Source organism: Diadema antillarum, unplaced genomic scaffold, assembly GCF_040938485.1.
Source record: "Diadema antillarum isolate AM-2024a unplaced genomic scaffold, OU_Dant_1.0 scf00000138, whole genome shotgun sequence".
Taxonomy (NCBI): Eukaryota; Metazoa; Echinodermata; class Echinoidea; order Diadematoida; family Diadematidae; genus Diadema; species Diadema antillarum.
The window spans coordinates 1,149,009-1,171,029 of NW_027271027.1; the positions used below are offsets into that span (position 1 = coordinate 1,149,009).

Consider the following 22,021-nt stretch of genomic DNA (forward strand, 5'->3'; position numbering starts at 1 on the left):
CTATAGTAGTGTTTTGTTTTGTGTTGTTTTGCTTTTATGTGATGTAAGAGTGCCTGTTTATATTAGTTAAGTGAGATTGTTTGTTTCGGACGTTCGGGAGCAGTTTTATTTGTTATAAATATTTTTAAAAGGTGCATTACCGAGCTGGTTCTGACGCAAAGTTATGACAATCTCATTTTAGTGAAAATGTTTCCAATGGGGCTGATGATGATAGGAGAGATATCGCTCAAGCTTATACGTGATTGTTATGAATGTCTTACACATTCAAATCAAAGTCCATGTATGATGTTATCCAATCGACAAATATTGCAGTCGCGAACTCTGTACTTTGACTGTGATGCTCTTTTGATACTTGTGTGATTTTTTAAGACGAATTTAATAACAGGCGCGCAGACTGTTCACCCCAATCACCACACAACCACCGCACACTATAAATATTACCCACAATGTTTTACGCTATTATAGTGCTTGCATGATCTAGTTATATATTTCAAAACTGACTGAATTTGTTTTGATAGATGCAATGGAAATGATATAAACCATACAGAGACATTACAATTCAGTTGGAGGGAAGGGTTTACGCTCAAAGCTAATTTCAGGGGAAGATCCTTGGAGCAGGAAGGTGGGAAGAGAGCCTTCTTCCACGCCCCTCCCCCCTCCTCCTCCTCCCCCCCCCCCCCCCCCCCCCCCCGCCACCGATTTGACGTTGAGGAGGGGGAACATATTCGGCGGTCATGAAGATGGGACACTAATGGCGGAGTAGATTAGCGAGCTTTTAACACGAGGAAGACTTATACTGAAATACTTGTGCAAGAATCTATGGAAAGTCAAGGTAAAGTCTTCATAGCTGGGCTACTTGTGTAACAATGCCCAAGACATCCCTCTTCGCATATTTGAGCACTGTGAACCAGTAATGTAAACGCCGCGGCGTAAACATACAGTAATAGGTGGGGTAGCTGAACTGTGGGGTAAACCCCGGGAAGAGCATGAAAACCCTGGATGCTTTGCGAGCCTGCACCTGCGCGCTGGCAGTAAGCTACTTACACGTAGTACTCTAATCCGTCAATCGGGCGTCATAGTAAACTCAGAACCACGGTTTGACGAATCTGTATTTCTTTTCAGGATCGAGAGTTCATCAACAGCAATGGCCCAGAATCCGAAGAAAGCAGTCATATTTGGCTTGGGAAGTGTCGTATTCAAGCCAGTTCAGGATGCTCTCAGACAGTACGGAGAATCGATTGGGCTTCCCGGGTAAGTGATATCACCACAATATGACCAAAGGCATGGATTTAGAGGTTGGTTGTGGATTCATCTGCATGTACACAGTCAGAATCCAGGCCCGTAGCCAGGGGGGGTGCGTCGGGTGCGTACGCACCCCCCCAAATTCTGAAAGGTCCACTTTTTCATAATAACGGTTTTTAGCAATTCTCAAGATAACAATCCAAATAAATATAAAGACACATTATATGCTACGTAAATGTGGAAGAGTACGTTTAACAATGTTAAAAATAATTGTACGAAACCCTTTTGTTGTATGAACCATCGGATCGTCCCCATGCACACAAACACAAATGTTATGTATCAATTTGTGCGAGCTATTATAGGTTTTCCCGGTCAATTTCATACTTTTGTCACTCAAATTCATTAATGTGCATTCAAATTCACACAGCGCACGCACACGAAAATATTCGGGCATTCAAATTCAGAATCCGAGCGATCAATTTCATTAAATGGGCGTTCTATTTCGTTTTCGTGATATCAAATTCACGATTGGGCATTCAATTTCAAAATGCGAGCACCGACTTTCCTACTCGTGCATTCAAATTCATGCGATAGTCATGTGATAGTCCCATTGAGCTTGTTTGGAGCGTTCAAATTCATTTTTAGGCGATGAAGTTGCTACTTCGTGCAATCAATTTAACGAGGAAAATGGAGTAGACTTTTAAGAAAGGAAAAAGGGCCAACACAACCAATGAAGGCTTGCATATAGTGTAATTATGATTGTTTACAGGTTCTACATTGTTCTCTGTTCATGTTTTTTTTTTCATCACAATAAATTTCGAAATTGTAATGTCCAATCAGCAGTGCATCCAAATAACACAACGACAATTTAATCATATTTCTTGATGATACTGCATGCTAACAACGCCCCAACACCAACCACATAATGACCGTATTCATCAATTTGAAGACAAACTGACACACAATGATCTCACATAGTCCCGCAAAAGTAAATCAATAAGACGGCAATACACAACAAACAAGACGTATAAAATCTTCATGTATCAGTTTCAATATAGTCGAAATTGTTTGTTTTTTTCCTCGAAAGTGTCAACCATCCGTATTATGCTCGTCTGTAGGCATATACAGTGCCTAATGTTTGTTTGTTTGTTTCATTTTCCATCAAAGAAGATGGCTGGATAACCCATATTCAGCTGCAATGGCTGGTCTTCCATATGGGGTCCAGTTGGATGTTCTGCTCTTTGCGATGAATAAATGAAGAGGGATCTTTTACGTGCATGAGTTGTGACTCTCTCACACATGGGACCTCCATTTTATGTCCACTCCGAGGGACATGTGCCTGTATGTTCCTTTTTGCTAAGCGCGAGTTCAAAATTGTCAATGAACAGGTGGACCTCTACAACTGCAAAATAATTTATCATCATAACTCCCAATACATTCAAAGCCAAATGAGAAACACGTGCATACACGGCCCCAAACTAACTAAGATTCAGAACTTCTTTTAAATTGAATGCAGTTATTTGGAACATGGTTGCCTATTCACGAATTTGAATGACCGACGAGATTCCGTCGCCAGCTTGACATGAATTTGAATGCTCATTGATGAAATGCGTGCTCCTCTCTTAAATTTGAATGCTCCGATAGTGAATTTGAATGTTCCGATAGCGAATTTGAATGTCCCGATAGTGAATTTGAATTCTCCGACAGTGAATTTGAATGCTCGGATAGTGAATTCGAATGACCGGATTTTGAATTTGATTGCTGATTCAAGTGCTGCCAGCGTGGAATACGTGAAATCGAATGCTCGGAATAGGAACTTGAATGACAAAAGTATGAAATTGATCGGGAAAACCTATATTATATTGGCACTGCATGCCATGGCCCTTGGCGCGTGTGACCGGTGTTTTTTTTTTTCCACTGGCCGCCCGAGTACGTGCGATTCGTGGATGACATTGAGGTTGACACTTGCATTTTTTCACAGGAACAGAGGTAAGTGGATGAAAATCTAATAGCCTCAAGTTTACATATAATGTGACCCTGCACCTCAAAACAAACAAAAAGTCGCCAGACATGAATTTTTAGTTAAGACCATATTCTGAAAGAGCACACTTTAAGCTTTAAAATGATGTATAACTCAAATCAAATGGACTCTCCTAACCTATCTAAATATTGGAAAGAAAGCACAAACTCAGGAAAAGTGTGAACTGAGAAAAGAGGCTCTTATTAAAGTACAGTGTCTATTCAAGCGCTTAATCTTTACCAAACCGTGCTGGCTGTGCGATGAATGAGACAAAAAAACAGGAAGTAAACCACCAGAGTAACAACAATGAAGGGATTATCAGATTAAACTGAAATTAAGCATGCCTCATTAACACATTCTGTCCATAATCAATGCCAACTTTCAAAGCGGTAACACTATCTTTTCAAAAGTTATCAGTTGAAAGTGAAGAGTGTGGACAAGGTTTTTCAGAAATGAAAAAGGGATTCTAAAGACACACCTAACCACACTATTCTACCAAAAAATGTTCGAGATAAACTGCTAAAAAACACAGTAATTCCTGCCCATTTTATGATACCAAATTTTAGCATAATGTAAAGGAAGACCCTCTCTTTCAAAAAATATGAAAAAGTCAAGTTCGGTTAGGTTGACCCACTTCACTTATTTTCAGTCCTCACGCAAAATCAGTGTGTGCGACTTTATGTTCGTTTTGAGGTGCACGGTCACATATGATAAAAATTAAAGAAATTTCCTCGAAATTACTATAATCGAAAACCTGAAACATTTTATATCTACGTCTCACAAAGATATAGTACATGTACATATAAGTACATGTTGGCATGATAATGCCTGGGGATAGATTATTATGTCAACTATTTTCCATTATGAATGCATGCTCCAATCAAATTGTGAAAAGGTGGTCATGAATTAGCATTTCTTACGAACGATCAGGAGAGACAAAACAAAATGAAAGGCCTGTCTTACTCCAGTTCTCTATTAGTTATACATTTTCTCATGTTGTGACAGTTCGATTGGTTCTCATTTTGAAGTGAGCCAAAACCTAAGAACATTCTTACTTATAATTTCCAAAGAGTATTATGCAGGCACGCAAACTCAATTTAGTTGTATTTCATTTAAATGTAATGGGTAAGAGGGTATGAGAGAGAATGCTGAGCTATGAAGTAAAATGGTAAAGTAAAAAGTTTGTCAGATAGTATTACAAAAGCCTGAATATTGCAAGAGCTCCGGAGTAAAAACAGTCAGGGAAAAACCCTATGTATGATAACATTGTGAGAGCGTTAGACTGCATTGTGACGCGTCGTTATTTAATTTACATTCTTTATTCATCTTTTTCATAAAAAACACAGGTAATGAGCCGGATTGGGTTAAAATTCTTACTTACAGCTTTGTAGAAGTCTGAGTCAACAGTATCACACAGTACTTCAAGACGTATTAGTACAAACGATTTCTTGAGCCTGCACCGTTTCAGGCTCTGTTCTGGATACGGCGGTAGAAACTCATTCTTTTTTGTTGTTTATTTTATCATTATTTACTAATCTCTTTTCTAACTTACAGGTAGCGGATTTCTTTGCAGGCCAAATTCGGAAATGTACTGTTGATTATTACTTATACATTTTCTCATGTTGTGACAGTTCTATTGGTTCTCATTTTAAAGTGAGCCAAAACCTAAGAACATTCTCACTTATAATTTCCAAAGAGTATTATGCAGGCACGCAAACTCATTTTAGTTGTATTTCATTTAAATGTAATGGGTAAGAGGGTATGAGAGAGAATGGAAAGTGCTGAGCTATGAAGTAAAATGGTAAAGTAAAAAGTTTGTCAGATAGTATTACAAAAGAAACTCATTCTTTTTTGTTTGTTTATTTTATCATTATTTACTTATCTCTCTTCTAACTTAAAGGTAGTGGATCTCTTTGCAGCCCAAATTCGAAAATGCTTAGAGACAGCTAGTAACCAAATATGCTACTATAATTATTTTAATAAATAAGAAATAACCATTCCAGTATGTATCTTAGTGTGCACAGTAAGACAGATCAAATCAAATAGGATAACATCTGAGCACTAAGCCTGAGGTCTGAATTTGCACTCAACTTCTTCCAATGGCTAACGGATGTTTAATTTTTGAATTTCACTGACCTCCAAATTTCACAAAGAAAACCTTCTTAGCATGATGGTTAATATGACATTTGACTGATATTGGAGATGTTTGCGAATCGGATCTACTACCTTTAATATTATTAAATCTAAAATGATTATTTGAAAGTTCGGAAATGCTGGAAATATCCTACCACAAGGAGGCAAAATATAAATGGTTCACATTTACAATTCATTTTGTTTAAAAAATTTTCTTATTTATTTTCGTTTTTGACAAACTCGCATACCAACGGCTGATATACTGTATAGTAAAGTGAATGTTTCATCTTCCAAACAGCATCCAATGGGATGGAAAACTCCAACTGAAAGGTGGACACCGTGACCATACTCGCTAAAGAAAACGCGTAATAGGGGTCGTTTTTTCTCACGGATTAGATGGAAAGTGTGATGTACGAGCGTATAATCAAAGGGTATCAAAAAGGCCGAAATTTGGGGAAATGGTATATTGTTCAATCATGATGAAGTACTTCTTTAGGGTGCAGGAAACTTTTAAGGAATACTTGTTTTTAAGGCCCAAAAAAATCATATGATCATTACTCGTTTAGGGGCCATTTTGAAAGTCCATGTATGAGCATGGTGTCCACCTTTTAATTGTCGCTACCCCTCCCGGGACAGTATCAAAGGACCGTTTTGTTAATTAACGCAATCCCCCCTTCCTTTAAAAATCCTGGCTTCAGGCCTGCTAACGCGGGTATACAATAGAAAAAATAAAAGTTAAAACAACACCAGGAAAATCACTATTCTCAATTTTGCGGCGCGCTACGCGCGCAGAGTCTCGAACACAATTAAACTTTGCAACTTCCTGGCAAAATGAGTTTTTACTATTTCCTAGATGAAATACCGTAACGCGATTGCATGCAACAGACAAAAATACAAATTTCCTCGAGACTTTAAAACGTCATTAAAACAGTCAAAATTCACAATTTGCTGCGCGCTTCGCGCGCAAATTCTTATACAACTTTTGAAGTTCGGTCGTCCAAAGAATATATATATATATATATATATATATATATATATATATAATTGTGTGTGTGTGTGTGTGTGTGTGTGTGTGTGTGTCATCATTGGTATTGGTACCGAAGGTCATTTTTTTAGTGACCGCACCCCCCTTGAAAAATCCTGGCTACGGGCCTGGAATCAGCAGCATATGTAGCTCACAATAGATTCTGACTTCAGGCCCCATCCCAGTAAATCGAGACAATTAAAAATGGAGAAAAAATGACAAATGAAGTTCTGTAAAAGACCTGTATTTTTAAGTCCAAACAAACTGGACAACTTTTTGAAGATACTTCTGAAGTAGGGTCATTTATCTACCATGCATACTGCCAATTCAAAGGTTTGAAGAGAGTGTACCATAATTCAGTGTGAAGCTTACGTTACCTCGTTGGCTTTAGATTTACCTACATATAAAGAGTCAGTCTTACAAAGTCTTACAATTTTTGCATATGAATTGTTAACTACTTATTAAAGTACCCCTTAAGTCACCTGTGCATCATTGTATAAATGTCACGCTAATCCGTGAAACTGTGAAATACAATGCAAGGTTTATCTCTTAAGATAATGCCACAAACAATTTTGTTTCAATGGTAAAATGTAAGTTTACATTATTCTGTAGGCAATGGTAATATTTTGATTAAAATGACAAAGTATTATCTTCCTAATTACAAATTATTTGACAGAAAATGTTGATGAACTTTACATTACGTAATGCATGAAAACCACTGCAGAATAGTGGTATAATGTAAGTTTCCAATTCCCAAGGTGTGGTAAAAACAACTTCAACAGCAAAATGCTTAACAACTATATTTTTAGTGATGTGTTTCTATTACGACAGTCATATTTCATAACCTGAATTATAAGTGTATGACTATATCATTTTTAAACACAGAGCAAATTACTCATAACCGAAATACAATTTTTTTTTTTTCAGGAAAACAAACTGTTTCCGAATTCTAGTCACATTTAAAAATCCAAATCAATGGCCACATGTTAAATGGTAGGGAAATATTTTATCTAGCTAATTCAGTGACGATCTAGGCTAACTTAAAGTTAGTGTAGTTCAAACATTTTACAAAACATGAAAAACCACTAGAGAATAGTGGCAACGTAAGTTTCTAATTCTAAAGAATTGGTAGAACAACTTCAGCAACAAATACTTAACATGAATAATATATATTTTCTTTTGGGTGTATCTATAACAACAGGCTTATGGCTTTACCTGCGTGTAAAGTTTTTTAATATAGAACAATTTACACTGTAAAAGTGTAAAGTCAACATTCTTTTGTCGAATCACGCATGTTTCATGTTCTTACTTCAAACATCATAAATCAATTAGAGTCGTACTGATGTCTAACAGTATGATTTCGCGTGATTCAGATACTGTACATCTCAAACTGTTTAAATTCAAATATATTGCAGATAGTTCATTAATACAATTTAAAGGGATCGTATAGTTTTGGTTGAGAACTAATTTCAGGATTCTAACATTTTTGATGAGATGATGAGAAACCTCTCATGAAATGTGGAAGAGCATAATTCCATGAGGAATTCAACGTTTATTTGATAAAAATTGGTTTTGAAATGGCTGAGATATCCAAAACAGAGTGATTCTAATACGTGTTGGACCCACCTTTTATTACGATTGCTTTGTTTTACTTTGTTTTTGGATGTTTCAGTCATTCCAAACTCGATTTTCAAACTGATAATTAATGATGCAGTATTGTCTATTTATAAGGTCACAGTCGTTCACATCACAAACAGTAGAGTGATAGAAAATGTCATCAGAAGATATTTAGCATCATTATTGGAAATCCGTTTAGAAATAAAAAATGAGCAAAAATCTGTCGTCTAGTAAAGATATCAATTTATGGCAAAGGGTTTGCAAATTGATGTAACACTTATTTTTTTTCTTATTGAGAAATACTTTATTTTTATAATCATATCTAAATATGCCTTTTATGTTTGATGTTATACATGTTGTGCACCCCGGACCGCCCAAAAACGGGAAGGCAAACGGCAAAAAAAAAATGGAAATGGAAAAAAATCGCTGCCCCCCCCCCCCCCGACATTTGGATATGCCACTGTCAGTTATATCATGGACCTACTACACATATTGACTATGAATGGAGGTCTTTCTTTGATCCAATGCTCACCACTGCTACCTGATTATGTGCATCTTAAAGAGTACATTCAGACGTTTGGACAATGACGATTATGTAAAATCGTGCATCATCACTGACAAAAGAACCGTTTCCCTCATTTTGGTCCTTTTTGGCTGAGATGCCTTTTCAGACTCAACTGCTTTTGAATAAACACCAATTATGGGGAGCAGCAAACCTCAAACAAGGACAAATTTTGTGTCACAAAATTGATAATTACTGAAGCGGACACTTGCGGCCACTAGTGTAACATCCCTGAATGGTAACACAAATGCGTCGTCTACTGTTACTGTCCATGTTTACTCTAAAACAGTGTGCGACAAATGAGAAAAAGTAGATTACAAAGCACAGTCAACCTGCCTAATTAATTGCTTTTTCTTGTGAAGTACTTGAATTTCGCAAATTAAATTGCTTTAGCGATGACTTGGTAATATACACTACAGCTGCACATGCATTTTCCTAGATTTAAGTGAGTTATTATCTTCTGCGTATGTAGTTTTTAGATTTCTCAAAGTGCCGTCTTGTTTTTATCCAAGTTGGCTGTCGGTGGACAAGACTAGATCAAAGCAGGAAAGCATGTTCAAAATGTTTTTGTAACGCTTTTGATAGAAACAGGTGCACGAATTAATTAACTAGCGATGAATGTCCATGAGTAGGTTCGTGGTTATGATATATGGTAAAAAGGAGTAACAGGTCACATTGACCCGTATTTGATGCAAATTGGCAGGTCTTTGATTGCACATACAAAGACAAAATATTCTGAAAATAATGAAACTTGCATTTTACCAATGATATAGGTGAATGTGGCAGAAAGTTAAAGGACAAGTTCACCTTCATAAACATAAGGATTGAGAAAATGCAACAATATTAGTAGAACACATCAGTGAAAGTTTGAGGAAAATTGGACAATCGATGCAAAAGTTATGAATTTTTTAAATTTTTGTGTTGGAACCGCTGGATGAGGAGACTACTACAGCTTGTGAGTCATATGCGTACAACAGTATAAAGAAAATATAAAAGAAAATTCAACATATTTTCACTTTTTTCGCATAATAAAAGAGCAATTGACTTGCCTCTTTCTAAGGGCAGGGGGAATAATATTACCCATAACATGTATCGGTAACGAGTCAGGGGAATGTGTACTTTTTTCAAAAGATGGAATTTTGTGAAATTCTCTTTATATTTTCCTTATATTGTTGTACGCATGTAACATCTAAGTTATTCATACACTGCAGTAGTCTTCTCATCCAGCGGGTACTGCACAAAAACTTCAAAAAATCATAACTTTTGAACGGATTGTCTGATTTTCCTCAAACTTTCAATGATGTGTTCTACTAATATTGCTACATTCTCTCAATCCTTATGTGTATGAAGGTGAACTTGTCCTTTAAATACTTTATAATTGCCTGTACAATCTTAAGAAGACCAAGAATTGTGCTTTATATCTATCAGCTCATTTCTATGTATTTATGTCACAATTCAATAATAGTAATTAAACAATGGCACGACTTGAAAAAAATCACACGACAAAAATGAAACTTACGTTACCTCGAAATCAAGCATGATATCGAAGACCTAGTTAATCATATTTTCGAACTTGAGTATGTTCCACATTGTAAGCATGGCACAATGAAACCACAAACATGCATATTTTACTACATACAAGAAGTCACTGTGCTATATGAATCTTATCTATGCAGCATTATAAAAAAAAAAACATGCACATCAACGTGAAAGTGAAAGTGATGAAACTTACATTACATTTTACATCCATTGGAATGTTGCAATCTGCCTAACATTTAACTTCAGATCTATAGACAAATTTATTTACTATTATTATGGTAATTACGGAGGCTGTCAACTGACAGGCCAACTGGCCTACAGGCATCCAGGTGAGAAGGGAAGGAAGGCATGTCTCAATTGTAAGTAATGAGAAACTGATAGTAATACTGAAATGAAGCAGGGCAATTCCACGATAACACAGTGACACTTTTGAGTGTAATTTCACTCATCAAATGTAAATAACAAACAAAATTTAACACTTGAGAACAATGTTTTATTGTGTATCTATGCATATCATCATAAGCAACTTTGAAAAGAAAAGAAAGAAAGAAAATTGCTTTGGTAAATGAGTTATGCATAATCAATTACCACTGTAACACTGTGATGCAAAATGGACATGGGTTTTTGTGCACTTTGTTTACTGACCAAACTCTGTGAAGTTAATGTTTTGAAAAGTGGATCTGTTCATTGCATGCACTAGAGACTCAATGATAATAACAAAGTAAAATTTGATTAAAGAATCAATTGACAGGAAAACTATATGACATAGATTATAAATAAGTGCACCGAAACACCGTGACTGTATTACCGTGACCTCTGAAATGTGTGTAGAAAACCTATGGAGAATCGTGTTGTCTTACTTACAACTTATATAGTGTTTCTCCTTTAGGTAGAATGAAATGATGATTCATGATGAATGTTTGGCATCACGGTACAACACTTCCAGATAAAAACAAAACATTGAAATCATAACAGATTAACAAAAAGTATGCACTGTAACCCTGTGACATGTCATATTCGTTTGTACACGATATAGTCAGGAACACTGCTCTTTCAGTAAAATATACTTTATGTTTTGAGACATAATTCCCTCTATCATCATTGAAAGCTTGTTTAATACTTGTGACTGAACTTTTAGGGTTTACAACTACTCTTTAAAAGTCCAATTTGTATATTTAAAGATGACATACAAATTTGTAACTTTGATTTTAATACCTTTGGTCACGAAGGCAGGTGAACCTACTTAGCAATTTCAGTAACAATAAAAAAATCAATTTAAGCAACTTGTGTGGTACAAAATGTACCACACTTAAACCCTTCTTCTGTTTCTATGATGTACTGGAAAATGAACATTTAAAAAAAATGATTATAAAGCAAATTCTCATTCATACGTACGTAAATTACATGGAGTGTGGCTCTTTTTATAGTGAAACTTATGAGATTGCGCACAGCACCATGCACAGGAAAGAAGTATTCTAGTAAGATTAACTTTTGGTGAAAACATTGATCTTAGTTTCAGTATGCCCTTAGTAATTCTTTAGGATACCAGGGAAGCTGCAACAAGACTTCAAATGGTTTATCATGTTAGGAACACCCTGAAATGCGCTTAATGCACAGAGCATGACAAATGACCAGTCCACAGGGGTGGATCTAGCTTTTTTCTGAGGAGGGGGTTTAAGGGGCTGAGCTGGGTATTGCAAGGGAGCGTAGCGACTGAGCCCAAGCGAGCGAGGGGGGGGGGGGGGGGGAGGGTGTATCCCCCCTCCCCAACGGTAGTGAGATTTTTTCAGTTTTAGGGGTGCCAGCTTGCGATTTTAAGTATACTTGCATGCTCTATTTTCTCTCTCTTTTTTTTTTCCCAAATGATTTTTTTTTTTTTTTTTTTTGGGGGGGGGGGGCAAAATCTTGACGGGGGCACATTCATGTGACTGTGTGAGACCCTTGGCGAGGGAGGGGGATACCCCCTCCCACGGTAGGGACTTTTTGTAGAAAGAGTACAGAAGTTGCATTTATAGAGCATTTAAAAGCACATTTCTAGAAGGACTATGATCATAACTTCTGCAAACTATTAATTTTACTTTCAGCATGGACAGAGCGAGAGAGCCACTCTCACTTTGCCATTCATTTGAAATGAATTCATTAAAAGCTAAAACAAAATCGCGTTGTTCGAGCTGTAAAAATTATTCTTGTATTACAAGAAAGCCTAGAAGAAAAGGAAAAATGTAGGGTTTACTAAAGGTATGTTCCACGGGGCACACTCGAGGACACGAGGCTACCATCTATACACTAAATTTGCCCATAAGTAAATATCAGTATAAGGATATAATAATGTACATTGTTAGTGTATTATAATTTTGCCCCTAACAGGGCGAAAATTTTGCATTTTACACAAGAAAACATTTTACACAAAAAAGTGCCTTTATTGTTCATTTTGGTCTTAAAATAATTGATTAGTTATTTTTTGTTTGTGTGTTCTTTCTTTTTTTTTAACTTGGCAGCCCAAGAGGAGGGTTTAAACCCCCTAAACCCCCCTGCAGATCTGCCACTGGTCGATGATACCTTTTGAATACTAACATCAGTTTGCATGCAAATTTTCAGTCCATGGCATTCACCATAAGATTATAGCAACTGTTCAAAAGATTTTAGATAAAGGAATCTATGGCAGGATCCAACATCAACTTGTTCTTGAAAGACAGAGCACTTTTTACAATTAAAAAAAAAATGGACCAAATTCTGATGATTTTTTACAACACAGTGTATAGCAGTGACTACATGTCTCCTGCCCCCTTTTTGTCAGAACCTTTGGCATTTGGATATATGCTAGAAAATATAAAGTCGACAGTGTAACTATAATTGCAGTTTGCAGAGTAAAGAAAGCATTGTTGACAAAAACTTTTTTTCTGCTATTTGAGTCTACAAAAGAAGAATTTAACCATGTGATGAAAGGGTTAATTATGATAAAAATATTAAACAAGGGTATTAACTCAACTGAAACTGTTGCCTTAATTAAAAGTTCGAAACCTTCAGAAATGTTTGCTCTAGTTGTAAATCTGGTAGGTGGCACACTGTGAGTGGACTGCTGCCATTTTAACCCTCCATGTGCTCTGAGTGTTGATTGGCATATCAAACCCCACAGCATTATAAACACAGTTCTAGATTTTTGGCATAGAAAGGGTTAAAATGATTATTGAATGATGCTGGTAACAAGTACAATTGATAATCTTTGTGGATATAGCTTGACCCATATGTTATGAACAATTCTTTTGAGTAAAAAGATTTATGTTGTTTCTAGTAATGTATAAATGTTGATTGCCTTGGGCTGATTGGTATCTGCCACCAAAACTGAAGCATATCTCAAATTACTTTTCAAGTATTCTAAATTTCTTACCTTATATGATGTGAAAATTATCATTGTGGTTTTTGTCAGCACTGCATTCACTGCCATTCATTTTAATATTTATAGTGCATGCACATTGTGTGGTGACATTTTTCAGATTCATGTCATAGACTATAAAACCCTGGGGTGCTCCTTCACGCAGTTATAATGCTTCACATTCGGTACTTTTACAGGATGGAGAAATACAATATGTTTGTATGCAACTGTAGAATTAGAGGTGACATATTATTTCATGTATTGGGTAGAAAATCTCACGAAATCTTTTTCCCTATTTTTTTTTCCTTATGTCATCATCCTTGTTCATTGCAATTTGTTCTAAATTTTGAAAATATTCTTATTCTTCATCCCAATTAGCACAAATTCTGAAACTCTGTCCTTAGTATAACAAATTTATAGTTGTTCAAATATAAAAATCTGAAAATCATCCAGAGGTCTCCTTTAAGTCTCGTATCATGTGGAGAAGGGAGGCATCTTGGTAAATATTTGTGATGTAGAGTTTGTTTACAAAAGTGTGCTCAGACAATTATCAAATAATCCAAATGAATATGAAATGTACTGCAGAAAGAAATCTGTGATATGAGCAGAGCATTGTGTAAACAAACCCTGTGTGGTATCAGAGGTAAAGCAAACTTTGATCTTGACTTTCAGGCTGTGAATTTAACCTGAGGGAGAGGATGCCTTGAAAAAAACAAAGCATTGAAATCTGGATTCCAAACATTTGATCTTCCTTTACTCTTAACTGGTCTACAAATTTTGCAATATATGGTAATTGTTTTCTGTAATTTAAATCCCCATATGATGTAGGATAGGACCAGTCCAAATCTATGAATGCACTGTCTGTTTCTCTTGTACATGGTACTCTTGTGGACTTCACAAACTAAGCTCTTATGCTGTGAATGCTGAGTATACTAGTATGGAATTGAACAAATACTCCAAACATTTGTATTCCAGTTGAACATTAACCCAAGAGGGAAATTTGTATAGAATTGATTACCATATATTGTGATTATGATCAGGTGATGGAGTGTGACTCATCATGATTGGCAGACTGGCTTTAGTGTGACTCAGCAAAATTGGTAGGAGGCAAAAAAAAATAGAGTTTGAATTGTGTCTTTATTTTTTCTGTTGATCAGGGGACAGCTGAAGAGCAAACACTGAAGGTCATTGCTGACTGAGGTCTTGCTACAAAGTCATGGTAGTCTTATTCAGTCTCATGTCAAACATGATTGCAAGAATGTCAGAGTTAATACTGAACATAATCCTTTTGATATCCTTCTATCTTCACTTCTGGAAAATTCCCATGATGCTCTACTAATTTTGATAAATGATGGCCACTATGTAATCTGATCAATGAACAGATTCAATTCATGCCATGAATGTAACAAACTTGTGAAATGAAAATCGTACATAATTACATCAGTTATCCAGTAATGAAGCTCAGATGTGATACACTGTGATTCCTGTTTTTGCCCTTATTTTCCAGTTTTCAGCCTTCTCCAATGTCCATTCTCCCTAGTTCCTCTTTCTCTTAGTCCCCTCTCTTGCCTTCTTTTACCTCCTCTCTGTTAACTGTACTCTACCCTCCTTCCAGCCCATATATTACTTCTTTTCTATTCTCTTTGCCGTCTAGTCTTGTGTCTTCTCCTAGCGGCCTTCTACCTCCCTCATCTATCCTTCCACCTCCTAATTCCTACTCCCATTCCCCCTCCTCATCCTCCCTTTGACTCGTATCTCTGTCTCATACCTATCCATTCCCACATCCACATCATCAACTGTAATGTTTACTGTTTTCTTTTCTTTTCTTCCTTTGGCTATTACTCACTGTCTAATCCCAAAAGTTTCATTCTGCCGTCCTGCTTCACCCCAACCACCTCCTCCACATAACTATCTACTCTCTTTCCCTTTTGCTCTTCTTTTATTTCTTCTTTCTTCTCCTTCTTCTGGTCAAATTTTCTATTTCAACTGAAAGAATGATCCATACACATTGAGAAAAGACTAGACAATATCTCAAATGTAACAGCTGAGAGCAGTGTGCATTGCTTCTTCAATCCAGATCATTCCTGGAGAAGGTATTCGTCGGGGGAATGCCGGACAATAGTTTCTGTAAGATGGAGCGGGGTGAGCTGACCACCAGACAGGTTTGTTTCACTCATGATATTCTAGATGGTGTCGAGAAAACTTTCTTGTTTTTATAAATGTAATAAGGATCCACAATGCACACTCCCTTCATGTAAAATTAAAAATTGTGCAACTCAACAAATCAACAATTAGCAGTGACTGTCTTTAAATCGACAGACCCTGATTCTGATATCTGTATTGGTTGATGAAGTTGGTGTTTGTTGTGATTGTCTATTGTGTGCACCATTTCAGGAAATCAAGGAGCCAACACTGATGTTCACAGAATGATTAATAACATTGCCTCGATAACGCTATGCAAAGTATGGAGTATCATTTTAAAGTGGAATATTGTAAACATTGCGACTTGATAAGGGATGCGACTTATTTCTCATTCAAACAAAATGGTTCATGACGAAGAATTGAACCTGACATGAAATTGTTAACCAGTCCTTTTTCATATAATGTGCTTGCAAATATGTGACAATTTTAGGGGTAGCATTGAATTGATTTGCTCGTTTCCTCATGCAGTTTACGGAGCACTTTGAGAAGGAGTGTAGGGAGGCAGCTAAGAAAGAGGGCGTGACCCTACCACCAGACTTCAACACCAGGACCATGTTTGACGCCTTCATGGATTTCAAGCTGGTCCCAGAAATCATCAATGCCATAGCAGTGCTGAGGCAACATGGTAAAAATCTCACCTCGTAGTCAACATCAGCATAGAAAAATTTCATGAAACAAAGAGATCAAGAAGATACTGCTTGGATGTTTTGTTACAAGAAGATATGCATGTATCAAATAGAGCTGGTCCTCATCAACACTTTTGCATTCTCACTTTATACTGATGGTTATCTCTAGCCTGGTGAGCATAGTATACACCAATATGCACCAAGAATTGTTCTGTGAATAGAAAGGGATTGTATCATGAGAAATCTCTGTGTGAGTACATGAAAATCTATGAACACTTTGAGGTAGATTCATTTGACTCTAATTCAGTCCATTTACAGTCACATTGGAAGTCATGCCAAATGAGATGATGAATAACTTGCTCTGTAGCAATATTTAGTCAAGGAACCCATGTAGGAAGAGATAGTAATGAGAGATCTTGATTTTGTGATAGACATGATGCTGTAGTATTATTTTGCTAATACAAATTTATCAAGGAAGTAAATGTGTGTGTACAAATTTTTGAATGATACATCATTATGAATAGAATGACAACTTTTAATGTTAAAATGAATCTTGTTATGCAACTTTACTGCTGGGTGGATTGAGGCTACAAAAAAATGACAAATCATAATGAATGAATCTACATAAATATTTCATGATGATCAATTTTTTGTAAAATTTGAAACTCATTACCAACAGTCTTTTGAATTACTTTAATGAATTGTTTGATGTTGGGAATCCTCATTACCAATGTAGGTTTCAAAACAGCAGCACTGACCAACGACTACATCGACGACAGAGAACAAAACGCTGTGTCAGCTGGTATCCTGACAGCACTGTCAAGTTTTCATTTTGACCACTTCATCGAGTCCTGCCGCTTCGGTCAGCGCAAGCCGGACGAAAGCATCTTCAAAGAAACATTGAACAAGCTTCGGGTCATGGAAGAAGCAGTAAGCTTGATATAGTCATTGAAACCTTCAAAGATGTACTGAAGTAGGAATGGCTTTGATACAGTGCAGCAGTCATTCACCAGAACTTTACAAAGATGTCGTCATACACTATTGATGAAGTCATTTTGCACGAAATTGCATCCTAGATAAGATGTTCATTAGCAAGTTTTGTTCTCTGTTCACCTCAGGTGTGGAACATAAGTATAATACAGGGCACTTATTATGTGCCAATTTCACATGACTAATGTGCTCAAGGTGCAGTAGGACAAGTGAATTATGGAATACAGTTTCTCATTACACACACATGTACATGGAAGTAAATGAAACAATTATAATTAAAAAGAAGAAATCACGTAATGTACAGTTCTACTGGAAAGCAGGTAATAAACAAATGAGTCTTGAGGGCAACTTTAAAGCCGTCAATATTTTAAATGTAATGGATAGCTTGAGGCAGATGATTCCACAAGAAATGTCCAGCATGTGCACAAATGACCGATCCCCCCCCCCCCCCCCCATGATTTCTTCATTTTTGGAACAACAAACAATCTACAATCAGATGATCTTAAACATCTGGAAGGATTATAAAGTGTCAGCAAATTAACATTGTACTCTGGGGCAGATCTGTGTATGCAATGAAAAACAAACAGTAAAATTTGAATGCAATGCAAGATTCAACGAGATTCAATAATTGAAATGTAAATCAAAGTCTCAAATGGGGAGACTGCAGCTGGTGCAAAACACCTGCTGTGCCAGATTATTAGTGGTTGCTCCAAATATTCATGTATTAGGCCTACTCCTCTCTAAGAGACTTGCACTTGCTCCCTATACAAAAAAAAACAAAAAAAAACTCAACACGTTCAAAATGTTTTGTATTGTTCATGAAGCTTTTTCATGTTGATCTCAAACTAACATTACAGAACTAAATTTGAAATCCCAGAATCATGCCCAAAACCCCCAAAGCTCACCAGACACCCCTTTATTGGCAATCCCTTTCTGTCTGCAAACTAAAAAATATTGTGAAGATATTGAGCATTTGCATGTGCAGTCCAAAATTTGTGGAACAACTTATCCGTTAGAATTAAGAAAATAAATATTCTTGAGCATTTCTAAATATAAGCTCTAGACACATTTTATTGGTCTAAGTAATTGTATTACTCTAAGCATGTCAGGAACTCTTGCAGCATAACACTTTATGATGTATGTGGATAATTTTTGCGATTTATAGATTCATGAATGCAATTATATGCAAAGTGTTTCTGTTCTCAAAAACTTTTTTTCTTTCCCCTTTCTTCATTTCATCAATACCTTTGTTGTAGGCAATATAAAGGGGAATGAAAAATCCAATTTCTCTCATATCAAACAAGCCACAGCATTGAGATGTAGGCAAAGATATGATGAAGCCTCTTCATAGTTACGGACTAATGATCACTACATCTTCTGCCAACTTGACCCAAATCGTATTGAAATAGCAAGTGTCAAATTTCATCCAAAATAGTCATAGTTTTGTTGGGAGGATAAACAGCTTTCTCGCATTATTTCTTCTCTTGTTGTAAGACCTGTTCCATTCTGGGAAGCATAAAGATCTAGACTTCCATGTCAATGTTAAATGATCACAAGCCAAATGATTTGTGGGTCACGCACAAAAATGGCATCTCTCCTGACAGGTGGTTCTAATTGATGGCACTAACCCAAACGTGTTGACAGCCAAGGGACTGGGTATCTCCACCATCCTTGTCAAGGACAAGAATGCTGCCCTCAAGGAGCTGAAGGAAATAACCAACGTAGATGTGAGTTGGGAAATGACATCATAACCTCAGGGCCACAAAAGTATTTTCTGTAGTCTTGATTCCTGTAGTTGAAATAACCTCCAGTACACACCCTTTTAATTTTTTTTTCTCAATTAGCAGCTGAACAGCTTCAATAAATTGTGGGTATCCCCACACTTCAAAAAAAGATGGAAAGATGCTTTTTCCTTTGTCTCCATTCAGTTGCTGTGTACTTTTACAGTTGCTTAAATCTGAAAATGTCAGATTCTCATGATGCTTATGAAAGCTGTGCACCATTAACAAGAACTAGATGTAAAGAAATGTGTGCTAGTTTTGCAATTTATGTAATTACTGCAAGCAATTCAGCTTTACAAAATATGTAGCTTTTAAAGCTATATCTGAGAAACCTACAACACATTTGCTGAATGAATTGTTGGTAGCTTCGTTAAATGTACATTATTGCATAATCTGTCAAACTGACTGCATCAGAGTATATCTATGCTACATCCATTTATTCATTTAGGTTATACTTATGCATAATGTTTATCATGATTTTGATATCAGAGGAAAATTGTGTTATTTTGTTGTGATTTTGTCATGAATGTCTGTATACTGGAGCTGATGACTTAATTGGATTTTCATCATAATATGTCACATCACATTTTGTGAAGTGGAGTGAAATGAATAAACCATGTGGCATTGATAGCTGATTTTATTGCCAACCGTCTTCACCAGCTAACACAAACAGAGTAAATGTTAGTCAGAAAATTATTGCATGCACATAGAAAGACCTAAAAATATTATGGCTATGGAGGGGCGAATCCAGGAATTCTGTAAAGGGGGGGAGGGGGTGCAACTGATATTTCTGGTGCCACTTCCAGGTTTCATTTCATTTTTTTTCTTTTTATTTGTTTTGTTTTTAACGAAAAATAAAGGGGGGCGTGCACCGGTTGTGCACCCCCTCTGGCTATGTGATTGAGGTATCTCTCTGATTAATCCATCTCCATTTCTGCCCCGCCCAGGTTTTTCAGGAAGCAAAGCCCATTAAGGTCCATCCAGACAAGGTGCCTCACTCTTATGTAATCACAAGGGTAAGTTTACCTTCTTGCATTCTCTGAGATTCATTCAAAATGTCTGACTAAAGGTTGACTCACTTTTAGTACCATGAATATTGTTTCCTTGTTGCATGTAATCTGTTCACATGGAGACATTCCAGCTTCTCACTCTTTTTCTAATCATTAAAAGTTTTAATGTTTCCTTTGCTTCTCCCAGAGTGGTGTCAAGTTCCACTATGTGGACATGGGAACCGGTCCCCCTGTCATCCTGTGTCATGGATTCCCAGAATCATGGTACGAGTGGAAGACCCAGGTCAGTGGTGAAGATTACTCTCTGGATTCATAGATGTCTATCATTGTCAAACACCTTTGATGGGCTTTCTCAAAGAATTACAAATCATTTGTTTATGATCATAATTTGTTGTCAGAAAAGTAAACTTTGTTACCATCTCAGAGCAGCCCCCTCAAGAATGACAGATAATATATCCTTCTTTGTTTTTGGTAATCATCATCATTGATTTTCATTTGTTAACCTGAGTACAGATAATTGTCTTTCAAATTTTATATGGAGCATCAGTCATATGTCTATAATGATTAACCAGATTAAACACTCATAGTTACTCATATGATTCATATGTTTTTACTCATATGATTCATATTTTTCAGTTGTAATCATGCAGTGTCACCGTTGCTATTCCTGCTATGATTTGGATTGATTTGTCTGTAGTTATTTTGTTTCTGCCTCTAATTCTGCTACTCCTCTGTAGATCCCTGCCATAGTTCAAGCAGGTTTTCGGGTCATTGTCCCAGACATGAAGGGATACGGGCAGAGCAGCAACCCACCAGGTGACAGGATCACCTCCTCTCCTCCTTCCTCCTTCTTCTCCTCCTTCCTCCTTCTTCTCTTCCTCTTCCCTCTTTTCATTTGTTTCTTGTACTTCTCCTCCATCATCCTCTTCCCCTCCTATTCCTCTCTTCTCCCTCTCCTTTTTCCTCCTTCTGCTTCTACTTCTTCCTTTTCTTCTTCATCCTATATCTCGTTCTCTCTCCTCTCTTCCAGCTGCTTTTTCTCTCCTTCTACTTCTTCCTTTTCTTCTTCATCCCATATCTCGTTCTCTCTCCTCTCTTCCAGCTGCTTTTTCTCTCCTTCTACTTCTTCCTTTTCTTCTTCATCCTATATCTCGTTCTCTCTCCTCTCTTCCAGCTGCTTTTTCTCTCCTTCTACTTCTTCCTTTTCTTCTTCGTCCCATATCTCGTTCTCTCTCCTCTCTTCCAGCTGCTTTTTCTCTCCTTCTACTTCTTCCTTTTCTTCTTCATCCCATATCTCGTTCTCTCTCCTCTCTTCCAGCTGCTTTTTCTCTCCTTCTACTTCTTCCTTTTCTTCTTCATCCTATATCTCGTTCTCTCTCCTCTCTTCCAGCTGCTTTTTCTCTCCTTCTACTCCTTCCTTTTCTTCTTCATCCTATATCTCGTTCTCTCTCCTCTCTTCCAGCTGCTTTTTCGCTCCTTCTACTCCTTCCTTTTCTTCTTCATCCTATATCTCGTTCTCTCTCCTCTCTTCCAGCTGCTTTTTCTCTCCTTCTACTTCTTCCTTTTCTTCTTCATCCCATATCTCGTTCTCTCTCCTCTCTTCCAGCTGCTTTTTCTCTCCTTCTACTTCTTCCTTTTCTTCTTCATCCCATATCTCGTTCTCTCTCCTCTCTTCCAGCTGCTTTTTCTCTCCTTCTACTTCTTCCTTTTCTTCTTCATCCTATATCTCGTTCTCTCTCCTCTCTTCCAGCTGCTTTTTCTCTCCTTCTACTTCTTCCTTTTCTTCTTCATCCTATATCTCGTTCTCTCTCCTCTCTTCCAGCTGCTTTTTCTCTCCTTCTTCTTCATCCTATATCTCGTTCTCTCTCCTCTCTTCCAGCTGCTTTTTCTCTCCTTCTACTT

At 36.9% G+C, this 22,021-nt stretch overlaps 1 protein-coding gene across 1 annotated transcript; it reads left to right on the forward strand.

Annotated features, from left to right (window-relative positions):
* Window positions 1-1,089: 1,089 nt before the first annotated feature.
* LOC139721097 (bifunctional epoxide hydrolase 2-like) lies at window positions 1,090-20,935 on the forward strand (the record flags this gene model as incomplete). Its single annotated transcript, XM_071632426.1, has 8 exons — window positions 1,090-1,251; window positions 15,588-15,672; window positions 16,181-16,337; window positions 17,075-17,268; window positions 18,933-19,055; window positions 20,057-20,125; window positions 20,307-20,402; window positions 20,857-20,935. Coding segments are annotated over exons 1-8 (910 nt in total), but the record flags the coding sequence as incomplete, so codon positions are not given.
* Window positions 20,936-22,021: the final 1,086 nt, after the last annotated feature.